General features: G+C 40.1%; 1 protein-coding gene across 15 annotated transcripts in view; it reads right to left on the bottom strand.

Moving 5' to 3' along the window:
* BRSK2 (BR serine/threonine kinase 2) overlaps positions 1-24,777 on the bottom strand; it is a 304,017-nt gene that overhangs the window by 46,017 nt on the left and 233,223 nt on the right. For all 15 annotated transcript variants that reach the window (XM_068193902.1, XM_068193900.1, XM_068193905.1 and 12 more), the window contains exons 8-12: positions 22,493-22,639; positions 15,195-15,226; positions 9,648-9,812; positions 8,819-8,916; positions 3,639-3,789 (exon numbers count right to left, since the gene is read on the bottom strand). In XM_068193902.1, the coding sequence (XP_068050003.1) occupies positions 3,639-3,789; positions 8,819-8,916; positions 9,648-9,812; positions 15,195-15,226; positions 22,493-22,639 (593 nt within the window). The remainder of the gene's footprint in view (positions 1-3,638; positions 3,790-8,818; positions 8,917-9,647; positions 9,813-15,194; positions 15,227-22,492; positions 22,640-24,777) is intronic.

Below are 24,777 nucleotides of genomic sequence, written 5' to 3'. Positions count from 1 at the left end.
AAGTTCATTATCTTCCCCTGACTTCTGAGGTCTAAGATGACTTCCCCCATGCATACTTGCAAACCCTGCTCTCCTTTATTCAGTTTAAAACCCCAGTACCATCTACTTTGTCACAGTGTCCAGGGAAAACAGAACACACCTGAAGCATTAATTGCAAGGCATTCATTACTCATGACTTTTCCAGAAGACCTCGACACTAAGCATGCTCTCAGAAAAGGTTAAAATCAGACCACAGAGCCTCTTAGAGGAACAGTAATCCATTTGGTATTCTAATTTGTAGGGTCCATTATCACTTAACTCCCAACTCTCTTCCCTATATTCAGTGTATAGAGAAATGCCATTCTTTCTCATCTTGGGTCTGAATCCCTGCAGCTTGGAAGTGAAATTCCCTATGCTTTGCTAAAAGGGCAGCTCTCTGTAATATATTTCCCTGGTAATATGCTTCACTGTTTCACAGAACACTGCTTCCTAATGTTAGCTGATCTCTCATGCAAGCTCTCCACTTCAAAAACTAGAAGAAAATGAATAGTTAATAAAGCCCATTTTAGAATGGTTTTTGGACTCTCACAGCAAAGCTGCTGAAAATTTCTGCCATATCCCTGCTGGATTCTAGCTCCCATGGAATTCTTCCTAGTCTGTGTGGTTTTAGCACAAGGGACAAATTAGCTGATGTTAAACTAAGCTCAGAACCTACTTCTTTTCTTTTGACATTTCAATGAAATATCAGCCAGTCTGAGAGGTAGGGATACCAGAATAGCAGAAGTAATTAAGATATAACTATGAACCCAGTTTAGTTGATAACTAGCAGGGAAAACCAAGAATTAACAAAACTTAGTCAGTGGTTTTAGAGGGGCTAGAGTTTGTGCATACCGACTTTGCCATTCACAAAGATCCATTGGAGAACACCTGGAGACGTCAGCACAAGCATTTCAAGGAGCCTGTAAGCTCCACAAGCAGCTTTTTTGTGAGTTTTCCTAGTTCATTATTCAAAACCAAGTCACTGAAGGATTATGTTTTTCACTTAATACTTTCTCAGCCTGTAGGGCTAGAGGCTGCCAAGTTTTAAATTTCAGTGGAAAGATATGCCCTCAACAAGCCAAGACCAGACACTTGTAGGGCTCTCACATGGTTACCAAAAGCACAGATCATGATACAGATATGTAAACCCGAGATTGTAACATAAATCCTCTTTATACAAGCAAACATCTGTTTACTACTGGGAAAGAGGACAGTAGGAATAAATCACAAGACACTTGGGTGTGTTTTGCCTACTGGTTAGAAGTGTATCTGTGCCAGCTCAAGCAAGAAGCAATGGCACTGTGTCTCCAGATGTTTACACAAGTCATCTGTGTCTTAACAAGAGACCTGATTCCATGGTCAATCTTCCTACTATTGTAGGATAAAAGCATTGAATAGTCATCTCTTGACATAAAAAAAAAAAGTAATTCTTAAAAAAGCATCCCCCTTGGGGATCTAAACCCTAGTGCTGTAAAATCCACTGTCAGTGGGTTATTTCATGGAATATAATATGCAACTAGCCATTAAAAATCCCCATTCTTGGTGGAAGGCACTTGTCACTTTGTTACTGAGTGTTCTGACAGATGGTGCCCCATCAGCAATGCATCGTCCCCAGACACTCCCCATGCAGTGGGGTTTGTTAATGAAGCCAGTTCGTGTTATAAACGACTGTGCTGCCAGCAACACAAAATGTGCCCTTGTCATCTCTGGATGTGGATGGGATGAATTATGGAAGCTCACACGTGGAGTAAAATAACAACTTCCCTTTTAACCCCTTCGAAAACAAGCACTACCATGCCCATCATCATCAGTCATGGTGTTATTACATCCCTTTCTCCACCCTTAATCACACTTTTATGTCCGTTCCTGACTTGTGGTATGCATTGCCCCATATCTCTTTTGTGCCTGCAGGTTTTACTTCCTCCTTAAGCCAAAGCACTTCTTTACTGATATGCAGCCTGGATATATCTCTGCTCTGAACTTATCCCAGACCTTTTGACTTCAACTGTTTCCTCATGTGCAAAATCGAGTGAGAAATTAAAAGCAAAAGAAATACTTTGGATAGCAAGACACAGCTTTGCCTCTTCAGACTTCTGAACCCAAATTCAAAGTTCAGAGCTGGAAGAAAAGGTTTCAGCTCTCAGAAAATGCTGTGGTCAATCTAACGCCTCCTGATTGTTCCGTTCAGTTGGACACTCCCTGTGAAGGAGCCTTGGGGTGGGGAGAAGTGATTTGCCTCTGCATGGCTCTGGGAGCCTCATGTCCTGCATCTCCCAGCAGCGGAGTAAACACTTCAGGTGGAACAAGGAGTCAGTGCTGTGCTCATCCTTACTCCTTTGAGGCCTGTTAGGAACACTGAGCACATCCTGTGCTGAACACTTCCTTCACCCACACCTCACACCAAATCACATATCTGAGTAAGGTTTCCAATCTACAGTATGTCAAGAAGTTTTTAGAGCAGTCTCAAGGTCATATATCCAGTCTGAAATAAGTCCTAGCAGATTCTGGAAATCACCACTCTTTCTTCACTGCAGATAGAATTGTAACAATTGCCAGGAAAAGTTTCCAGCAATTCTAGGGGCCTCTGGAATATCTGTGAAATTATTTCATGTTCTTCTCCCAGTCCTCAGTCAGCAAAGGGAGCTTCTGGGCACAGCAGGCTTTTTTTTTTTTTTTTTAATATAAAACAGATCTTAAGAGCTGAACAAATAAATAATGATGTCAAAACTGAAACAGAAGTTACAGCATCATTATCACCATTACTCCTCTATGGGAAGTGCTCTTTTATATTGATTATTAATGCAAGTGTGACACCAAATGCATATGCTTCCCTTAGGCTGGTCATAGGGACTGAGGAAGCAACTTCCATGGTTCACATAAGTGAATTTCCACAGTTCACTTACTCTCCCAGAACTTGCCTTGAGGAGACACCATTTTCCTCTGCTGTTTCCCCAGAAGACTGACACTTTCTTTGACAGAAAAGACGTAAGTTATACATATTCTTTTGCTTTACAAGCATGTGGTGATTTATGTGCCATTTCAGATGCATACTGGCTCCGACAGCACATTTTGGAGGCATCTACAAGATGCCTGGACAGGCCTTTCCAGATTCAAGTTGTTTTGATGACATGGAGCACGGTGTTCATTTAACTTCAGGCACCCAAAAACTAGGAACCTAATCCCAGATAGTCACTTAGATTCCTGTTGTAGGCTCTGGAGAAGAACAAGCAGAAGGTAATTATCCTGTTTGACAGGACACATGTGTCTGAGACCTCCCAAAGCCCTTATGTGTCCCCATTGCCCAGTCAGCCTGTATTGCAAGCTTAGACTGCATGCCCATGTCCTCAACAATTAAAAAGAGGTGAGATGAGTCTTGCCCAGAGGACATGGTGGCTTCCTGAGGAATAGCTGCAAGCAAACAGAACCATTAAGCCCCTGGCAGGACTTCTGGCCCTGTGTGCACAAGCACTGCTGGCTGCCAGATGGTGTTGCAGATGTGACTGGAAGGTGTAATGGGTGCTGGTGCAAACAGAAAAGCCCCACAGCTCCTTTGTATGTGTAACACAAAAGGGAGGAGCAGACCCAGGCAGGCAGGGCTCCTGGGTGAAGCAGAGACCCACCTCTGTCCATGCTGTGCCATTTCAATAGCTCTGCGAGCAGGAACTGGGGATCCACCATCTGTCACACTGAGAACCTCCATGGACTTCCTCTCCGGCCGCCTCTTCCCATGCCTGTTCAGCATTGGGGAGTCCACACGCTTCCTGGGGGGATCTGACCGGAAAGAAAACGCTGTCAACTCAGTTCAGTTGGGACTTACCTCACGCAGGCTGGTTAAATCCTCTCTCAACAATTTCACTTTCACACCTCCCCTACAAAGACAGATCTCTTCATGATGGAGGTGGACATTTGGAGCCTCTCCCTTGTTTCAAATTTGCAAGCATTAAGACGTAGCTTACAATACACCTGCAGAGAGAAGGAGCCCTGCCACTGCCCTGAAGGTATTATGAGCACTGCAAAATAGAGGTGCAACTATACCACAGCTTGCAGAAATCAGCTTGCAAAGCTGGTAACAGTAATAACAGGATGATACAAGGTGACAGCACGGGCTATAGCACAAGCTGTTAGGCAGAGCATGAGCCATCTAGGGATCCTGTGTATGTACTCAGGTTGTTAGAGCTTGCCTTCCGCATCCCTGCCAACCAGATTAAATGTGACACAGAGACAGGAGTAAACTCTAAATTCAGAATTGCATTCTGCTCTGAAAGAATATCCTTTTTTTGCATCTTGAAGATTAGATTTTAGGTTTTTCCTGCTGATTTATATTTTCCCTCCTTCAGAAGCATTACAAATTAAACATGCTTGTCTACCTGAGACAAATCTTTCAATGAGAGCCACACCATACAGCTTTTACTACCATAGTAAATTAAATGCTAGACACGTTTTATTGTGTAACAATTCTATGAGGTATCAAAGTGCTACTTTAGCTTTGCAGAGTGAAAACTGAGGTATAAGAGATATTTAAATATGTATAAAAGATATATAAAGATATATAAGAGATATTTAAAGGCAATTCATTCCTAAAGATGTTGACAAACATTTACTGAGGCTCTGAGGAGCACTTAAATTGTTCTGAAAAGAGTCTTTAGATACCAAAATGCATTGCAGAAGATATCTTGCCAAATCATCCACACCTTCATGGTGAAGCAGGGAACCAAATACAGACCTGCTGACATGTTTTATAGCTAACACCATACATGGCATCAAAACAGTATAAAGGAGAAAGGCAGAAAAAATACAGACGGATTTTTTTTCCTTTGGTTGGGCTATTTCAGTTCCCTGCCTCTATTTATAGAGACGTTTTAAATTTTAGTGGAGAGTGGCCACTTGTAAAAGAAGGCATCCTTCACCCCTGCTGTTAGAAAGAAACTCACAGCGCCCAGTTCTCAAGGCTTCTCCTTCTGCCAGGATTCCTGTGCAAAACCAGAAATACCACACTTGACAATTCCACCTCTACTGCCTGCTCTTTATTATCCTGCCCTCCTCACACCCAATATGTACTCATTTCTTCTCTCTTTCTGACATCATGTTTTTTAGAACAAGATCTCTTTGAGGCAGAGCTTATCCTTGAAACAATGAACATAAGCTAAGATGGTTCAATGCAAATGGATTAGTGATAACAACTGACCCCATTACAGTATAACCCAAGTATTCTTTGTGTTAGCAGTAATAGTATTCCTCTTAAAAATTAATTAGATAAAAAGTGCAGCTGTATTTCAAACTCTATCCAGCAATAAAAAGATAGTAGAAAATGGTATAGGCAATGACCTCCAGATAAGAAAAAAAGGAGTGCATAAAGCTGAAAGAAAAACAAAGGGGATAAACCAAATAAAACATTAATACTGTGTGACTTCAGCTGCATACGTGTAAGTGGTCAAAAGTAAGCTGGGACAAGGTTTAGATTTTTCAAACTCCTCTTTCTTCAAGGAAGTTCAAAATATGAGAAAAAATTCATGCTACAGAACAACTGGTGGTTCAGGAGTGTATCTACAGCATAGTAACAGACATAATAAGATGTTCAGAGTGTATATATAACACCAAATGGATACAAGTTTTGTAGCAGGATATCAGACATAAAAAAGGAAAGTAAAATAGTGCAGTTTAAAAGAAAAGAAGAAGGAAGATGAAGAAAGCATCAAATGTCAAAAGAATGGTGATGAATAAGCTCAAACAAGAGAAGTTAAACAATAAAGAGAAAAAGACAAGAAAAATACTCCATGAACAGGTATTTTAAAAGTCAATTTGATCCATGAATGTTCAAAACAGAAATGGAAACTCAGCCAACTGACATTTACAAAAGTGACATGCCATTTTCCTAAAAGCTGGACTTTAAAACACAGCAAAGAAGAAATCTGAAGAGGAATTAGCTAAAAAACTTGAATGACAGTCTTTGTACTGCCATCAGAAAGAGAAAACCTGAGAGAAGGACATTAGCCACAGGGGCCATGAGGGAATCAACAGAAAATTGAGGAGGAGAAGGATATTGCTAATAAGCTAAATTATTCTTTTGTATCAGCCCTTGCTGCTTAAGCTGCTGGAAGATACTGATTTCTAATCTATATTTTAAGTTATCAAAGACACACAATAAGCAAAAAGAGCAGGTGGTGAAACACACCTATAAATTCAGGAACAGCAATTCACAAAAGCTGGATGGAAAATACATCCAAAGCTTGCATTAATGTGGTTGAGCTTCTAATAAAGGTATTTGATGCCTATTTAAAATTGGGTACAATCCTACACTTTACATGGCCAAGAGTATCAAGTATTGTACATACTTTTTAGGAAGGTCTGATTAAGAAATGACAGGGCGCTATCACTGTCAAGTCTAAAGATACTAAAGAATTAGTTATATATACACACCCTTCATGCCAAAATGACTAAAGTGGTGTTATACAAAAGCTGTAGAAGATTTTGCATAAGCCCAGGAATTAAAAATAGGAAAATCTCCAGTATTTGCCCTTCTCTTCTTTGACTCTCTGGACATGGTGAAAAAAAATTAAGTCATAGACCAGTGACAGTACTAAGGATGCAGTGTCCTTTTATTTCATATCAGAAAAACAAAGCCATTCCTAAGCATTTTTACATATGAAGATAGAATTACATAGGTAGTCATCCAATTATAAATCTGCCTTCTCACAGAAGGTGGGAAATAAAGGTGCACCTTCTGAGTTTGGATGAGGCATCTCTATCTTCTGTGTCTGTTCTGGCCCAACCTTTTGTTCTCTGGTTTATTAAGAAACTTCACCCCACAGAATCCTTTTTCTCATGGAGACAGTAGTTGATATTCGTTCTTTGTACTGAGCAGCTTCTCACTCCCATGTTTTCAAGTAAAGAAAATGGAGCTGCACATGAAAAATGTTGCAAATGGCCCTTCCTTGGCCCTTGGAAGAAACTTTATACAGCTGAATCAGACAAAGGGACACCAGAAGAAAAGGCAAGCTGTAGCTGGCAATATTTTTACCTGCATCCATCCTTTCTGAGACTTAATACGCCACCAAAGAGGAAAAAACAAAATACTCAGAAGCTTTTTTTTTTGGCAAGAGATCAGACAATGCACAACTCTCATGAACATGGTTTCTTCAGGCTATTATTAAACTGTTAATTGTTCTCTGCTTTTCTTTGTTTGTGCAAGGCCATTGCTAATGGCTAATGATGAGATATTCATCAGACACATGACTGCTCCTAATTAAACCTTGCCCCATGTTCTCAGAGATACCACTGGGAACAGAGGACGTGGAAACCCCCTGTGGAAGAGGAAATACAACATACAAACACTCAAAGAATAATGCTCAAATGGGTGGGTGAGGCACACAGATACAGCCAGTGTTTCCCAGTTAGGAAACATTTTCACTCCTTGCACAAAAAAATACTAGAGTGGACCATAATATTTCAGTTCAAACCATGAAAATACTTTGGCATGTGGAAGAGATACACAATGCATTTAGGGCATCGCTACATATTCACTTACATGCTGGGTTTGGAGACTGTAGAGTCACCTTGCTTCTTTTCTTATAACAAAAGCATTTCTAAAACAAGATAATGCTGTCCCTACATGGCAGGATAATCTGTTTGAGTCAAAAGCTGATTAGCAGAGTGCTAGATGACAAACTGCACCGAGCAAGGGGCTTTTGACCACAGGACCTGGAGCTGGCACAGCTACCCATCTTCATCAGGATCCCTGCTAACATGCTCTCTGTAGCTCCATCCAGGTAGGAGTTTAAAAATTGCCATGTTAACTAAGAATTTTCATCTCTTCTCCCATAGAAGAGATTTCCCTGCAAAATTATAGGGCCTGGAGCCTGGAACTTGGATAGGTTAATAACTCAATGAAGCATTAACAAATGCAGTGCAATATAGCACTGCCCTGAAAGCTTGTGAGATTCCAGGCTTTCCAGTGAAAATAAAGGGCACTTTGCTTCTAGTCTTCAAAGTGCTGAAATACAATACCTGAAATTCTCCACACATCTATGCAAAATTCTCTTTCAGATCATTGCTAGAAGTGACTAATCCTTTATTAAACCTGCCTGCACATCAAGACTCATTTATATGGTTAGCTCATTGGGGAACAGTTTTCCTGTTGTCTGGATTAGTGGTGATCAGCAGCACCCTAAAAAACCAATGAATAAATGGGAATAAAGTGGTATCACAAGAGCTTTGTAAGATATATGATCTTATTGTGCATTAAGCTTTTAAAATCTTTCTAAGTCTAAAAACATGGGAGTTTGATTTATGTACTATAAAACAGCTAAGTTATATGATTCATTCTTTCAGCAGTGCATGTATTCAGTTACAGAGAAGAGAATGTGTACGTATATAACTGCAGAGGGATGCAGCAACACAGCTTCTTAGTAACTGAAGTCCATGAGCAGACTTTCTGCAACACTGCAAGGAGACTTGTAATTAGAAAATTCTGTCACTAAATTATACTGCTAAACCTCATCTGCCTGCATAGAGACAGCCTGTGGGTTCACAGCACATTTTTTAAGATCCCATTCAAGACCTACTTGGATGTTTCTGCACTGTGAGACAGACATGTCTTGAAAGATGAAGCCTTCTAGTTTAAGCCTTCTGCCTGCCCCAGGCTGAGGATTCTCACCAGTGCTGCGTATACCATTTCACTGGGAAGGTAACATCAAAGCTAGGGTTTGGGTTTAAATTAAAATAAAATCAGAATTTATAAAAAAAAAGTGAAGAGGAGGAAGTTCAGACAGGTTCATGGTGACTGAGGTCATATCTGCAGTACCTATTTCATTTCTAGGGGGAAGATCCTCATCTTCATGACTAGGATACCTCTCCTTCCGGTCAAGCAGAAGAAAATAAATCATTTTTTCTTGGTTTTCTCTGAAAAAAAAAAAAAGAAGAAAAAACATTTACATTTGAAAAGGAAAAAAAGGTCAACATGTACATAAAACTTCTCATCAAATAAACTGTCACAGTTATTCTAAATGACTTGGATGTGGTCATGTACATGACAGCTAGATACACAACCCACAAAGCTTTTGAGATGCTTGCTGTCTCCAACAAGCAGCTAGTAAGGAAAGGAAATAAGATTCCCATGTTCCACACACAGAACAGAGGCACAGACAGTCAATGTTATGTGCCCCAGGAAGTCCAAACCAAGAGTGGCAGCCAGACAGGTCTCCTGAGCCTCTAAGTGTTCTTTCTACTATCTGTCCCTCTTAACACCTCAGGAGATACACCAACTCTAAGGCACAGGTTTGAAATAAGTAAAAATTTGGCAGCAAACATATATCCAACACAAACATCAGCAATGATACCTCCCCATGTGGACTGTGCAGCCCATGTTTTAATTAAGTGACCTGGCCTGGCAGCTAGGGAAGAAATAGCACAGTGGCTCCATTGCTAGTCAGGCTGTGAGCTTCTGACCCACGGAGTAAGAAAGGCTCAGTGCTTGCTCCCAACACCTCACCAGCAAATGAGCAGCCAGAGGGTGAGAAGTTCTTACCAGTCACTCAGAGAGAGAGACATCAGTGCTCTCTACCTCTCTCCAGGTTCATAAGCATCCCAGCCCCTGGACACCCAACTGATATGAAGATTGAGCAAGTGCTTACTCTTCCGACAACAAGTCCTGTAAGAGTTTATTTCGGTCACGGAAGCAGCCTAACGAGTGCATGCTATCTAACACGTCTGGATCAATATCCTCCAAGGAAGGCAGAGAACGAATCTGCACCTTTCGAGGGATTGGTTGCTCTGGTTCTGGCTCATTCTTACCCCCTCTGCAGAGGAAAGAAGATGAGAGAGAGAAAGGGGGAGGGAAAGGAGAGAAAAGAAACATGAGTCACAAATGAACCCATACTCTGAAACACAGCCTGCAGCAACAGATGGAAACAGCTTGCTAAATTCCCACTGAGAGACCAGAGCTTCCAACCAGACAGATATTATTCTCATAAGAAACTGTCATGAAGGCTAGGACTGACCAGCAGGTTGTGGATTTGCGTCTTTAGTGAGAAATGTCTGTGTTCGGTCAGCAAGGCAATAGGAACTTCACTTACCAGTGCCCTTCTAATAGAAGCAGCTGTTCGGCATCCTAATGCCAAACATTTATAAAACACCACATGTTTTTAGAGATGTTGTCTCATCAGCTGGCCAGACCTCAGACTATGAGGCTGAAAAGTGCAAGCTGAATGATTCCCTTTCAAAGAAGGAGCTCTGAACAAACCATCACTCTTTTTCACCAATTCTGATTACAACCAGCACTGCAGCAGTTTCTTTCGTTAACACTTCCAATGTGATTAAGAGACCTCAGTGCTCAGGCTCCCATTTGACACACTTTAAAGGGTTTTGGGGGAAAACCAGGCTGCTTAATTACATACCCAAACATGACAATCTCTGCTTCTCTTAAGACATGCAAATTTGAAAATTTTGACTCAAGTGCGACGCCCGAGGTCAGTGGCAGACCTCAGAACAAACCATTAGCAGTAGAACATATTACTCTTTCAAATGTAGTTAATACAGGCTTTCTGCACAATTATCTCATCCCACTCACTAGGCTCAGGAAATATTGATTATTCATTGCAATTAAAGGTCCTGACTGCAAGAAACAGGTCAAGGTGTCAGGGTATTTCTAACTGATTAACAATATGTATTGCAGACATCCTGAATATCCTTTGATTTTATTTCGGTAGGCAGTGAGCAATTCATGTAAACCCTATCCACTCAAAGAGGTGGGTTTGGTGGTGATGTTGGTGTTTTGGTTGGAGAAATTGTCTACTCTGAACCTCTGTTATTTCTCAATGGTGGCTTTGTGCGATGTTGAAGTTTCCCTGCTCTGTGAGTGGGGTCCTCCCTTTCCTTTATGTGGTGCAAATGTGTGACTGTTGGGTCCAGGTTCCCAGCATGGGCAACAGGAATGAGGAATATTTCAACTGCATTTGCTTTGTTTACAGGGCTGTGTTTGGACTAGACACCCTTTCTTTTGATGCTGGAAGAAATAAGGCGGCCACAACTTGTGAATTTGCATGCACAGTTTAAAATGTTCCTGACTCAATGTAAGCTATCCAAGTATCTACATAGAAAAAGGAGTTCCAATCCAAATGTCCTTAGTTTTTCTTGTGTAAGTTAGAAATCAACTCTAGTAGGCTCATATACACGAGCCCAAGGTCTCAGGCAGCGTACCAAAAAGAGAGACAATACACCTTAAAAAGAGCCAATGCAGATTATCTCCTCCAAGGTAAGAAGGCAATACTAAGTCAATATATCCAGAATAGGACAGTCACATGCTGGGACAATCACAGGAGATTGCTGAGTGCTACTTGCAATTTATTTTTAAGCAAGTTGAAATGCAGTTGTGAGGCATCTACTCTGTTTGTGGGACATCACTTGCAAAAAGACTCCCCAGAAATATTCCTTTTATCTTCTTTTGGAGCAGTGAAAATGTGCTCAGATCTACCTGGATGTCATGGAGTCAGACTCTGGTGTTTATTACATGGGTCATGGCAACATGGGTCAGATCCCACTTCTCTTACAAGGAGCACTAATGCACACCCTGTTCAGTTTTACTCAATTTAGGGCACTGTAAGTAAACACAGATGACATAGAATATGCTCATTGGGATTTGTTCTTGTGTGTCAAACCACTAAACACAGCTTCTGATGCCCCCGTTGAGTCTCGCAGAAGCACCTGTATCTTCTGCAATGCCACCATGGTCCTGAATCTAAGGGCTAAACTCAAAAATCCTTGCTCAACTAAAGAAACATCTTATTCCTTCTAAGAGGTCACTCTTAGGATCAAGATCTGGCTCTCAGAAGGTAATAAGCAATGATTAGTTCATAACCTTGCACTATTAAATCCAGTGCTGACCTTGTCATTAAGATAAATTCTTGCAAGATAGACCTTTGAACAGCAGCTGAGTGTTTTTGCTTTTTAATGATCTACAGTTCACTTCTGAAAAGTATTGACTTAATTAATCATTCATGTTACAAGCAGATGTCCTTAAGGTAATTAAAAGAGATAAAAAAGAATTATTGTCTTTGAAAATTTCCAGGAAACCTGGGTTTCCCACTAGCTGCCCTTGTCTGAATAGAGTCTACGATCTTCTTTAGTATCAATCAGAACAGGAACCATTTCTAGAGAGCACAGCTTGCCATCCTCCCTGCACTCCAGGGTGGCATTTCCTTATGCCCTGCACCTGGTCAGCCTCAGACACAGTCAGGAATTTTCACACTTCCTCATCAGGTACAAGTAAAATCTGCAAAGAGGTGTCTTGTCATTTGGCAGCACAATTCAGAGCTTCAGGAAACGAAAATCACCAGGTCTGGGCTGTGATTGGCACGACTGCAATGCCTGTTCCATTCTCAGTCTAGCAGAGTGACAAATTTGTTGCATTGCAGCCCACACAGACATCAAACAATGTCACACAGTGACTACTGCAAATCACATATATTTTTAAAGGCCCACATGAATGTAATTGCTGCTTTAAAACCCACCCTCTCTTGTGAGGATTGGTGGATACAATGGCTGTGATTCCTGATCAGGGTGGACTTTTTCAGTCTCTCCATGAAATTCTCTCATGAATCTCACAGAGATGCCCATTTGCATCAGTGTAAAGCAAAGCAGAAGCAGTACATTTATTCTTTTTCTTATTTTAGTAAGTTGGTACCTTCACAATTAAGGCAATAACTCAGTGTTACAGGAGTGCATATTTACCATAATAGGTAATTTTATTTGCCCTCTTACTTTATTAAGAATGTGGAAGTAACTGCTGTTTATTTTCTGGTTTATGATAACCTGCATTTGAGGTAAAAATAAATGATTTCAATTAAAAAGGCTTGAGAAACCTCACTGAATTAATTTGGGTGGGAGAGCAAGAACTGGAGGTTGCTGACGAAAGGTTTCACTTAGGTTTCTTTCTTCCTTTTTTAGGCTTGTGAATCACGATTTCAACTTTCAAGACCTCTTTCTCTGCCTGCCTAAATGTGCAATTAAATCTTTTCTTCAGTTTTACAGTAGCCTCAATATTTGTTTGAAGAATTAAGTGAAACCGCTTCAATGTTCAGAGTACAAATTTCAGGTCAGTAACCTATATATGACAAAGGATGAAGATTTTCATAGAATAGTAGATAAAATAAAGAAAAAAAATTTAGAAGGTGAGCAAAAGAGCCATAGGATAAAACACTACAACCCCTTCTTCTCTGTCAGCATAAGTATTTCCAGGCAAAATAAATGCAAAGAGGTTGTGAAACATTACCAGATGAAAGCAGTTGAGTTTTGGAGGCGGCAAGGTTATTCACTGACTAAAATTAGCCACAGGATGTTAACCTCCTGAGGTCAATCCATGGCCAGTACATAGAAAATGAGAAAGAGACTCATTAAAAAAGCTATTTTGAGCAGAAACTTCTTTTTAGGCAATCTGAAGAGACATCTGGAAGAGACTTTCTGCACTGACTACCCTGGGAGTCCAGAGGAGACTTGCTTTTACAAAACTCAGTTTCTACTTCTGAAAACAGCCTCAGATACAGTTTACTGTGTCAATCATCACAGAGTCTGACCTTCACTGAGAAGTACATGAAAGTGTTCAAATGTTTATGTCTCCAAAGGAAAAAATCTTCAAATTCTAAATATAGACTAAAGTCATGAAATGACACCTGCACAATTGCATATGTAAGCCCAGGACAACAGTCCTTCAACAAGTGAAAAGTTCCAGGCAAAAATCTTGAGGAGGGTAAAAATATGACTTTTCATTTTATTTCCTATTCCAGTTCTTATAAAAGCCCAGAGAGTGTCAGCTGATTTCACTCAATGAAGAAACAGAGGAGAATTATCTGTCCAATCTGATGTAAACAGCATTTACTTCTGCAATTGCTAGCAAGACCTTATAGCAGGGATTTCAGAGATTACAATTAGAGATTTCCCCACTCCATTTGTTCTACATTTACCCATGAGAGTTTAAAAAAAAAAAAAAAAAAGGATGTGTAGGAAACCTCCGGTATTTCTTTGGTTTAAAAAGGTGCCATGTCTGGTAATTGAAGAGAGCATGGAAAAGCCATGGGCAGAGTGCTGCCATTATTTCAAGTAAACTAAGTTTTTTCTTACTTCCAATTCTTTTCTTAGCTATTCAACAAAATGTTGAAACCCCTCAGGTCCTACCGAAGTCATATAAATCCAGAAGTGAACATGGCCCATAAGACAGAATTAGAGAAAACAAAACAAATAAAGAAAAAGTGTTTTTTTTCATGGTAACAGGCTTATATATCAGTTCATATCATCCTCAAGTACTTCTCAAGAGTAATGACAGGATTATGAAGGTAGGACTTTCCTTATCACCCACATGGGAAATGCTGACTCTCAGAAATTTATCCAAGCATAATTTCCTTGTTTATTATGTGAAGTATTCTCCTTAATTTGATTAAGATATCATAGTATAAAAAGTTTATTTACTTAGGCTTCTTGAAATACTACTAAGGCTACACAAAGAGCAAGGTCACTCTTAAAAGCCATCAATCTTCCTTACACCCAAACCACCAGACAAGTATGCACTTTTCTCACAGATCTCCTGTTTCACTGTCAGGACTGCTGTTTTTAATCAAGTCACAGAAGTACTCTCACATCAACAGGTTACAAGGCCAGAAACAGCCGCTTAGCTTGCTATGAAAAAGGAGTGGAGATTATGAGACCGAGAAGCTCTTGCTCACAGGTGCTTACTTATCAAAATCATCATTTTTGTTTCTACTTCAGAGAGAAGCCAAGATGCCAAGAAGGAACAAATGAAAGCTTTCTTGTCAAGAAGGTATTACAAGGGATTGTCTGTAGCACCTGGATAGCAAACTAAATATGGTTGCTAGCTGGGTATTTTTTTGCTGACCACCTGCAGGTATCTCTTTAACACAGCAAGTTGTTGGACTGAATGTCTTATTTCAAACAGTTGTTAGTCATTGTACCAAAAAAGCTCCTGGGTTGGTACATATAAATGCAATTATATGAATAGCAAAGGGTAGAAAAATTAAAAATTAGATGTCTTTCTGTTCTCTGCCTCTTCTTCTCATGTATATGAAACCTGCTTTCAAACTCCAGTCTCACTCTTCTAGTGGTCTCTTCACAGACCACTAGAATACCAGAATAAACAAAGTATGTATGCAAAAAAATTTTTTAAAGTTACTTACATATACCATATGTGTTTCTGAATATGTTCTAGCTGTAAAGGAAAAGAAAACAAGGAATTAGTGCTGTAAAATAGAAAAAAGGTAACTCTACAAGGCATCCTTATTCAAGGCTTATTCAAGTAAATCCAAAATTTCAGAGATGGACATATGCATACAACAGGAACTTTATGCTGCATAAAGAGCCACTGATCCTACTGGAATAAATATCCATCCCACTGGAAATGACACTTGAATTCCAGACATAAGGCATCAGTCAAGATCAAATCCCAGGGAAATGGTAAGTGCAAGGCTTCACAGGCAACTGTTTTGGAAATTCAAGCTTTTCCCTTCCCAAGTCCTTCCCTCTGTAATCTAACTGCTCCTTTTTGTATGTGCATAATAGTTGATCCTTTATACTTAAATTGCACTTATAGTTTTGTTTTGGAGGAAAAGAGAGAGGAAGAAAGAAGAAAATAGGTTCAAACAGATAATAAACAAAATAATTTCTGTATTTGTGGCGTGACTTTCCTGGATACAGGATGCATTCTAGATTGGCTTCACATTTATCATCAAAATCTAAGGACCAAGCAGAATAAGGTTTTACACAATTTACTAATTCTGCACGTGAACATCAGACCATGAATATATTTTACTTCCCTCTTTCCTGTTCCACACATGAGAATTTCACTATGCATTGAAGGACTGATTAAAGCTGAAAGTAGCCATGCTCACCCATGGAAGGCAGATTCCACAAATATTATGATGATATCTTTTCCCACAAGCACAGGAAAATAAGGCAATATGATTTTTCCAAGAGAAACCCTCATCAGCAGAGAGAACAGAAGGCTCATATGACATACTTTCAGCAGAACCTTCCAAATATGTTTTGTTTTAATCATCATAGCAGAAAAGAACTTTTCTTGGATGTCCAGGGATTATTTGTTATGTGGGCAATGTTTTTTATATTCATCACTATGCAGCACCTTTGTAGGTGCAGAACAAAATGCATAGTCACTGCACATGAGCTCACATTTGTGCAACATTCAGGGGAAAGACAGGAGAGAGCTGGAAGAAAACTCGTATGAGAGGAAATCACAGACCCATTACAATGGTCAGGAAGAATGGCAACAGCTGTCCTGCTTTTATTACATTCCACTTCCACAATAATTAGAACCAGAGAGAAAAAGAAACAAAATGAAAAGAAAAAATAAGGAACAGGCAAACAACAAAATCTCATAGATATAAAGTGTTTGCCACAGAGTGCAAGGAATCAGAGACCTTTGTGCTATGGAGCAACCTCTCTGTGTCTTGGAAATCAGTAAGACATGAGTTTGGCTATATATGAGATCATTTTTTTAGGTGAGTCAGGGCTTTTCCTGAAAACAAAGAAACAATGGAATGCAGCTTAGGAAAGTGTGACAGGAGGCTGAAGGGAACAGTGTGGGAAACAAAGTCTCCTTTAAACCCCAGACTGCATCTACACTGCAACCAGAGGTGCACTCATGTATCTGTCTTCTAAGCAGCACCAATGCCCCCAGCACACACATCCACCAGGCCAGGCAGACTGGCACAGCTTCCAGCCGTGGCATCTGCTTGCCACAGTAACTCCCCTTCATCACAATTCCCCTGTATTAGGTAGTCCTCTAACCCCTGCACTCTTAAGAGCAAGGTGGAGTACTCCTGACACACTGCCATCTCCTGTCGAGATAAAGATATGATTTGGGAACTCCCCCAACAGCCTGGAGACACAGCCCTCTTCCTTTTGGTTCTGTGCAAGCTGAGGTACAACCACAGGACATAAGGAGAGCCCCCATCTTTCATGGGGCAGGATTTTAGAATTGTTCCTCAGCAGATGTATAGTTCTGTGAGGATCTGCTAAGGGGTGGACTGTGCCTCCTGTGCTAGTAAAACCACATCTACTCATTATTTCCCATACACCACATGGAGGGTTAGCGAGTTTAATGATTTCAGACAAGATGCAGATGATACAGCTATGCAATGTCCAAGTCTCTTTCATGCTTGCTTCTCCTGCTGCATTTTCTGCCTCCATGGGACACTGCGCTCTTGTGTGCCTGTGACATGCAGAAATGCCATGGCAAAGCAGACAACAGCACTTCACTTTCTGAGTTACAGAGGGAAAGAAAAGAGGGTCATCAGTTCATGTCTTATTCACAGAGCCTCTGGGCTCCTTCAGAGATGTCAAATGACTCCTGCCCATCCCTGCCGATCAACCTCCTTCAAACTAATGAACACACAGCATTTTTCTGAAAGAGATGCCCCATTGCACCTTGATACACATTTGAAGGTGTATGACAGCTCTCATGGCTGCTGTTTACCCACACATCTGCCATTCAATCCACATCAAAACCATTACTGTGAAATATGCTGGGATATCCCAGATATGAAAAGTATTCTACAAACCCATTTCCTATGCTGATTCAAACCTAATTGCATTGAAATGTTATCAGAAGTGTACTTGCTGCTGCCAACATCTTCTCTACTGTTTTAAAGGTAATTAATTAATGCTTTGTTGCTTTTTGTCTGCATTAAAGTGACAGGAGGGTTATGGGAGGGCGATTGGTTTTGACAAGAAGTCTGAATGCTTTCTACTGTGCAGAGCAGGGGAGGGAGATACACAGTGGGAGCTAATCTCACTCCTGCCTTCATTTAAACACAATGTTTAAATGCATTTAAGTGACAAAGACATTTAACAACCCTTCCCAGAGGGTTTTTCTTGCTGTTTGCACATGGGTTTGCCAAGTTTAATACCATTTTATGGAAGTTGTAAAAATGCTGCTTCCTAATGTCTCCTAGTCATTGCAGGCAACTGTCTCATGACATCATCTCTGAAATAACAAAACATGCTCAGATCCACTGCACATGTACAGTGAGAGAGATTTCTGCAGGCTAAGGTGCTGTAATGGAAGGAGAGGGAGAATTCCTTTATCATGGTTTTACGTAAAAATACTTCCAAATACTAAACTTGTACACTGAAGAAGCATCGAGAAGCTTCTTCAGTGCGTATCTCTCTCTCTCACAGATGAGAGACCCACTGTGATACAGAGCTGCACAAGCTCATCAGAAAAAGAGGTCTCCTCCCACAAAGAGCTTACGTCTGAATTCTAAGGCAGGGAACAACAGATGGAGACAGACAGGCAGATGGAAAACAAGACAGCGCTGTCTACATCCTCGGCACTGATCTCAGCAGAGCAGTTGCCAAGCTAAAAAGTTCTGCCCTGAAGAAAAACTTTCTCAAAGTCTGCGGATATAGATGAGGGCTTCTGGGCTTGAACTCACGTCAAATTTCAAACTTCCTTGTCCAGAAAGGGACCAGCCTCAAACCCATCTGTGCACCCACACCTCAAATGAATCTTCATCCAGAAGATCTCCTAGTCTGAGCTTTAAACCTACTGCGTAATGTCAAGACACAGGCTTTTCTTGGCCACAGGGTTCAGGCTGGTAGTGCAAACAGCACTGGTAAAACCATTACCCTTTTCAGCAGTAGCAGCTGTACTAAAGCAGACTGCAGGGACCTTGACTAGGGCAAGAATCTCTATCCTATGTGCACGGGGCATGAACAGGCCCCTGTCAGCCTAAATACATCAACTGGACAATTACCTCCATTCTACAGGTTGTAAGGTGAGAAAATTTGAATTATGGAATAGGTACCTTACCATAAGATCTTCTACAGAAATAATCAGGTGAGTTTTCCCTTCTTCATTTCTTAATATTCTTTAGATTCTGCACAGCATCATTAGCATCAGATCCAAGAAAAAACCAAAATCAGAAAGCAGAGTGGAGACTCTGAAAATATGTGTAATTCAAGGAATTTTTAGGTAATATTCAGGGACAAATATATCCACCTGTGTGGACACCCAATATGGAAGACAAGTAATCCTACTCTAGTATAAGATGTCAGTGCTAGAACAGTATCTGCTCTGATCCACCTTGCTCTAGAAACAAAGTTTCAGTAGTGCTAATTCATCTTTAAAAGAAAAGTGCCTCTGCCCTTTATCTTTCTGGAGAAGAAAATATTGGCTGAGAATGCAACTGGTTTTTACTACAGGAGCTGTAATTCTCTGCTGTAGCAACTCTGAATCATTTGAAGAGAACATAACTAAAAGAAACCTCATTCTGAGTACTTTAGGCACCCAGAACACACCTCCCATAAGCCTTCTCAAACTTTATTACTACTTCATTTTTCCCTCCTGACACTATTCCTACTAGAAGGCTATCCCAGAACCCCACAGATATGCTTATAATTCTTCTTGCTTCTAGCCCACTTTCCTGTAAGGCCATTTGACATACATTTGTTTTTATGCCAGTATCTTCCTTTAGCTTAAATAATGCTTCCCTCCCTAGCAATTACCTTTAATGAATATGCAGATATCCAGTACAACCTTTCTTAGACATTATCTAAGTACATTAACTGAAGCTCCTTTGGGCCATACTATTCAGACAGACTCTTTCAAATGCTGATCATCTCAGTACTCATTCTTTGTTTGATTTCACCTTTCATAAATATGGATGGTCAGAAACACCATCACCAAGAACTAGGATAACTTTTAGTGAAAAGTTTATGTTTAATGAAAGAAAAACACAAATTCTTTTATTTTACAGCATGTTTAGTAAAACAGGCCCAGTAAATGAGAATGGTCAAGGATGTCCCACTAACTGTATTTGAGGCTATGTAAAACATGGTGAGTGTGAACAATAGTCCACTAAGAAATAAAAAAGTCTTGTTCCCACAAATGAATCATATACAAAGAAAGCTAATGCCTGCTTCTTAAGGCTGGAAAGGGCCAGCAACAATAATTCTGAGTACCCTCCCCTCCATTAATCTTCACAAGCTCCAACGCTGAAGCGAATGATGACAGTTAAACGTGAATGCTGGTTCTGTTTTTGTTGATCATTTTAACAGATGGACTGGGGAAGGTGTGGGTGTGCTGTGAAATGGCAATTACTGCAGGGAGGGAAATGCAGTTGGAAGAAAAGGAAAAGAGATACAAATCAAAAAAAGAGGAACAAAGCAGAGAGAGGAAGTGAAAAATGAAAGAAAAAAATTCTAGTGACCTTACATTTCACTGTATTTTTCTGCTGAATTCACTAGTGAGGTATTGAGCAAATGATCAGTAATGGTAACAGCTACATCTATACTTATTGTACCCAAGCTGCAATTTTGCTCACATCTTTGTATAAATATTGAATTGATTCAACTGAGATATTTTCTAGGAATAGAGGCTTCCAAATAAACCCATATTTATACCCTTTTTCATAGAACACAGCTAAAATAGAATTCAGCTCTCTCCTCAGAATGAACTGTATATTCCCAGCTCCTGTGCAGTAAACAAAGAGCTCCCTTCTGCCTGGCAGTCAAAGCAAGCAGCTCACTAACAGCACAGGAGTGTGACAGCAGCAGGGGCAGCAAACCCAGAGACCCTCAAATAATGAAAAAAAGACTGCAGCGAATAACAAAGAGCCAACCTTTTTTCCTCCCAGCTCTCAGCTCTTTAATATGTATTATGTCAAATACTTATTCATAATTCAATGGTTAGTGCTTGCCAATAACTACCTGATCTGGGTTTTTTTCCCTCCCTAAGGAAGTAAGAGGTTAATTTTGATCAAGAAAGGGAGGGGGATGCATGTCACTCTGAGACCTTGAATTACCTCAACTGCTTTCTCTCCTATGCATGTACATTCCCAGCTGTATTGCACAACTCAAAGTATTTAGGGTCTGTCTCTGCCCTCTGGAAAAATTCAGAACAATCTGAAGAAGGATCTAGCACTCGATGATCTGCTCCCTAACATACTTACACCATCGGCACTTTTTTGAGAAAAAAAACCCCAACAAGACAATAGAGAAGTTGGTATGTTTACATCATGGAAAGGAAGCTAAGCTTGAGAGGAACTTTGTGACTTTCTTGGCCATGAAGAGCAGCTATCTCATCTCTCAGGATATTGCTCTAACCTCTGCAGTGCTCTTTCTGTGAATATACTTGTGAAAATGTTATTACTTTCTTTAAAAATCTGTTTAAAAAAGGTCTTTTAAGGTACGTAATTTTTTTTTTTCAATCGGTGCTTTTTATGTACTGCAAAATGTGATGGCTACTGGGCTTGCAAAAGTAGGAATACTAGAAATAACCTGAAGAACTTTTCCCCTACGCCACCAAATAGAGCATGACCCGGATTGGTAATGAATGAAAGAAAAACCCAGATGACAGGTAATATTGTAAGGAGTTGTGAAGGGAGTTTCAGTTAACTTCTTAGCAGAGAGGTGTCTGCATCCCAAAAGCACCATCACAGCTGGCACAGACTGTTGTTACCAATCTCAGCAGAGCGGCCAACCAGTGATCTGAGAGTTTATTTATAAATATTTTAGCAGACTGAAGAACCAGGAGGAGTTTTAAATTTACATTTCTTTATACATACTCCCACTCAGAATCTGTGAGCTTAGTAAATCTGTATAAAATCATCACCAAGGGCTGACAATAGGATTTACAGGGGCAATATACCCATAAAGGCACACGCCTCCACTGACAAGCAGGCAATCTTACTTTCCAAAATTATTTTAATTGCCAATGTTTTTTAATTCCCTAAAACATTAACATAACGTTAGTGAAGGATACAATCACTACACAGTCAGTCCTCACTCTTGCAGGGTCTCTGTGGTAGTGATGGGATGTATCCTAGATGCAGACTCCACGCTGAATGCCAGGAGCTCAACACTGTGGGACTAACAGTGCTCAGGACCACAGGGCACAGTATGAAAGAGCAGACTGGCAGACACTTGCTCTGAAGGCTACTGGAGGATAATGCAGAGCAAATGCAGGATAGAATACAATGCAGCTTATGTGGTGTGAAGTGAGAAGCCAACACTTCTGTCAGAAATGTAAGAAAATCACACTCTGTTTAATGGCAAAGCTTCAAATACCAGTCCTAACACCTGTGACCTTCAAACAGTTACATCACGCTCCCAGCAAACTGCTGTATCAGACAGAAGAATCAGACAACTCAGGTGGACTCCAAAATGTGTGAATGGGCCAGCAGTTCTATGATGAGCTATGAGGGATTTTTTCTAAATGCCCAGTGTTACATGTGAAAGGGAATCGTGAGGCTATAGAAAAAACACAAAAGCAATCTGTCCTCATGACTCAAAAGAGATGGTAACTAACTTCTTCCCAAAGACTCCACCAACTCCACTCCTTCTTTGCTCAGGAGGAAACACATAGGAATGCCACTAAATCACCAAGTTACCTTAGCTGCTCAACCATTCCTGCAACAAGGTGAGAAATGAAGCCTTGCTCACGATGCCTCCTTACCGTGAGACGTTTCGAGGCATCCACTTCAATCATCCCCCGCAAAAGGTTCTGACAGTCGGGGGGGATAAAATGGGGCATGTGGAACACTCCACGCTTCACCTTCTCCAGCAGTTGCCGCAAGTTGTCGTCATCGAACGGCAGGGCACCCTGCAGGGATGGGACAGAGCAGTCAATGGGAGAGAACTGGAGACGGCCAAAGGAGAAAAGCCAGGATAAACACGGCGAAAGAATGGAAAAGAGGAAGTCAGCTCAAAATGCGTTATTCTAATGAGTGAAAAAAACTTTTTATCCATTGAAAAGAAACAATTTCTTAGTGCTGCTGTATTTCTTCTAACATAGGAAACAAAACTGAGGACATTGTTTTTTTTAATTAGACCTTTAGTCAGAAAACCACTACCACTATAAAGTAAAATACAAAATATGAAATTGCCTTTCCAGGCAAATTCACCAAAGATGCATGGATTCACTTAAATTCAGCTCAAGCTTTTGATCTGCTGTTATTCCTCCTGGGCATACTTTCACAGCAGCAATGTTTATCATCTCCTTATTTTTAATCTTCCTGAGACACATTTATTGCAGACATTGAAAAGGAGGTGAACAGCTTTTGAGAGACTTTCAGTAAAGAACATGCTCTTTCGATGGAGCATTAAAATGACACAGCTGAAAGAAACCCCAACCAACATTAGCCTTTGGAAGCAGCAGACATTCTACCTGTTTAATATACTCCATCCAGTTCCCATGCTGTGGTCAGGTCATCAGTTCCTATTGCTTCCCTACTGTAGCTCACTTACATGAATGGCTTGAAGTTTTTTTAGCTGAAACTACATTTTGAATAGATCATCAGCTTGCTACAAAAAGCAGTAAAAGAACTATCCTTGCTGCAAGGACAAAAAGGAAAAAGAGAAGTTGAAATCTTTAGGATAACTCTACTGACTGAAGCTGATACCCTTTTATAGCAAGTCTGCACCTTCTTAGATATTCTCACTTCCTTCTTTCACTGCCTAATTCTAGTAGGTGCTGAGCTTCCTTGATTTCCAGGATGGTTTGTGGGAAGCTGCAAGCTGTCAGCTGCTGTGATAATGAAGTTTTAAGTTGTCAGCTCTGGCACTGCTCTTACTACAGTGAGTAGTGCATCTGTATAAGCAATCCTGTGTCTATGGTTTAGGGAGAAGAACAGCTCTATTTACAGCAGCCTCAGGAAGCCACCTGATGGCAGCCACGACTGGGCTCTGCTTACTGGTGTTTGTTCATTCAAGTGGCCTTGAAGGCAGAGCCTCTCCCTGCCTTCTGTAACCAAGCTCCGGAGTTACCTGCGTTTTTCCTATCCATTCCAGACTTTAAAGGAAAATCAATTCTGATAGTTCAGTACTTTGGCTAATGCAATTTAAGCCCTGATGAAGTCAGAAAGGACGCTGTGTGGCATTTCCTGAAGGTAACAACTGCATGTCTTTTATTACTACCATCTGCTATCATATCTTGATAGTTTTTGCAGGGTTCCTCCTGACATAATTTAACTGGGGAGCTCTGCACTCTCCATCAATAATAGACTTATTTCAATAATTTTTCAGGCTCATGTGTGTATGTAGGAACAGACAAAGATGCAGCAACAGACACCCAAGATTGACAGAGAATCCCCCTGAAAATCCCCCTGCTTGACAAATCCTAACCATATTGGCACGTTCTCTCTTCTGTTCTTACAAATTCAAGAAGTTATATTAAGAGCTCATTATACATTTCTATTTTATCAGCTATGAAAGTAACTGCTCAGTAAGAGATGACCATGTGCTATCTAGTGTGACAGTTAAAATTCTTCCAATGCAACATCAAGATAAAAAATTAAAATTTAAAAAATGCCAGTGAATTGTAATGACTAAAAATAAAAAAGGAGTAAGACTGGTTAAGGCGAATGAAAGCATCATACTGAGATTACTTCAAGGTATTCTGACTTGAGCCATTAAGAAAGAATCAGCGTATCTTTTGATACAAAAAAACCCTAAAATTTAAAAATATTTAAACAAAAATAATATCCAGAATTTATCTCATTTTACACTGTACAAGTGCTTTTTTTCAAATAAAACATTTAAGTGAAGCAATTAGGTTTACTGATAAATGTACAAAAAAATCAAAATTTTATTTCAGGCTTGTTATTTTTATAATTATAGATGATCAGATGAACTATTACAGATATGAACCACATGCACATAAAACGTATACTCATATAGAATATTTTACCTGCATGTGGTATATGCTTGTATTAACATAAACTATATTTTCCTACATTATAC

Source organism: Anomalospiza imberbis, chromosome 6, assembly GCF_031753505.1.
Source record: "Anomalospiza imberbis isolate Cuckoo-Finch-1a 21T00152 chromosome 6, ASM3175350v1, whole genome shotgun sequence".
Taxonomy (NCBI): domain Eukaryota; kingdom Metazoa; phylum Chordata; class Aves; order Passeriformes; family Viduidae; genus Anomalospiza; species Anomalospiza imberbis.
The sequence above is the reverse complement of the archived record's forward strand: the minus strand, read 5'-3'. Positions and strand labels throughout refer to the sequence as shown.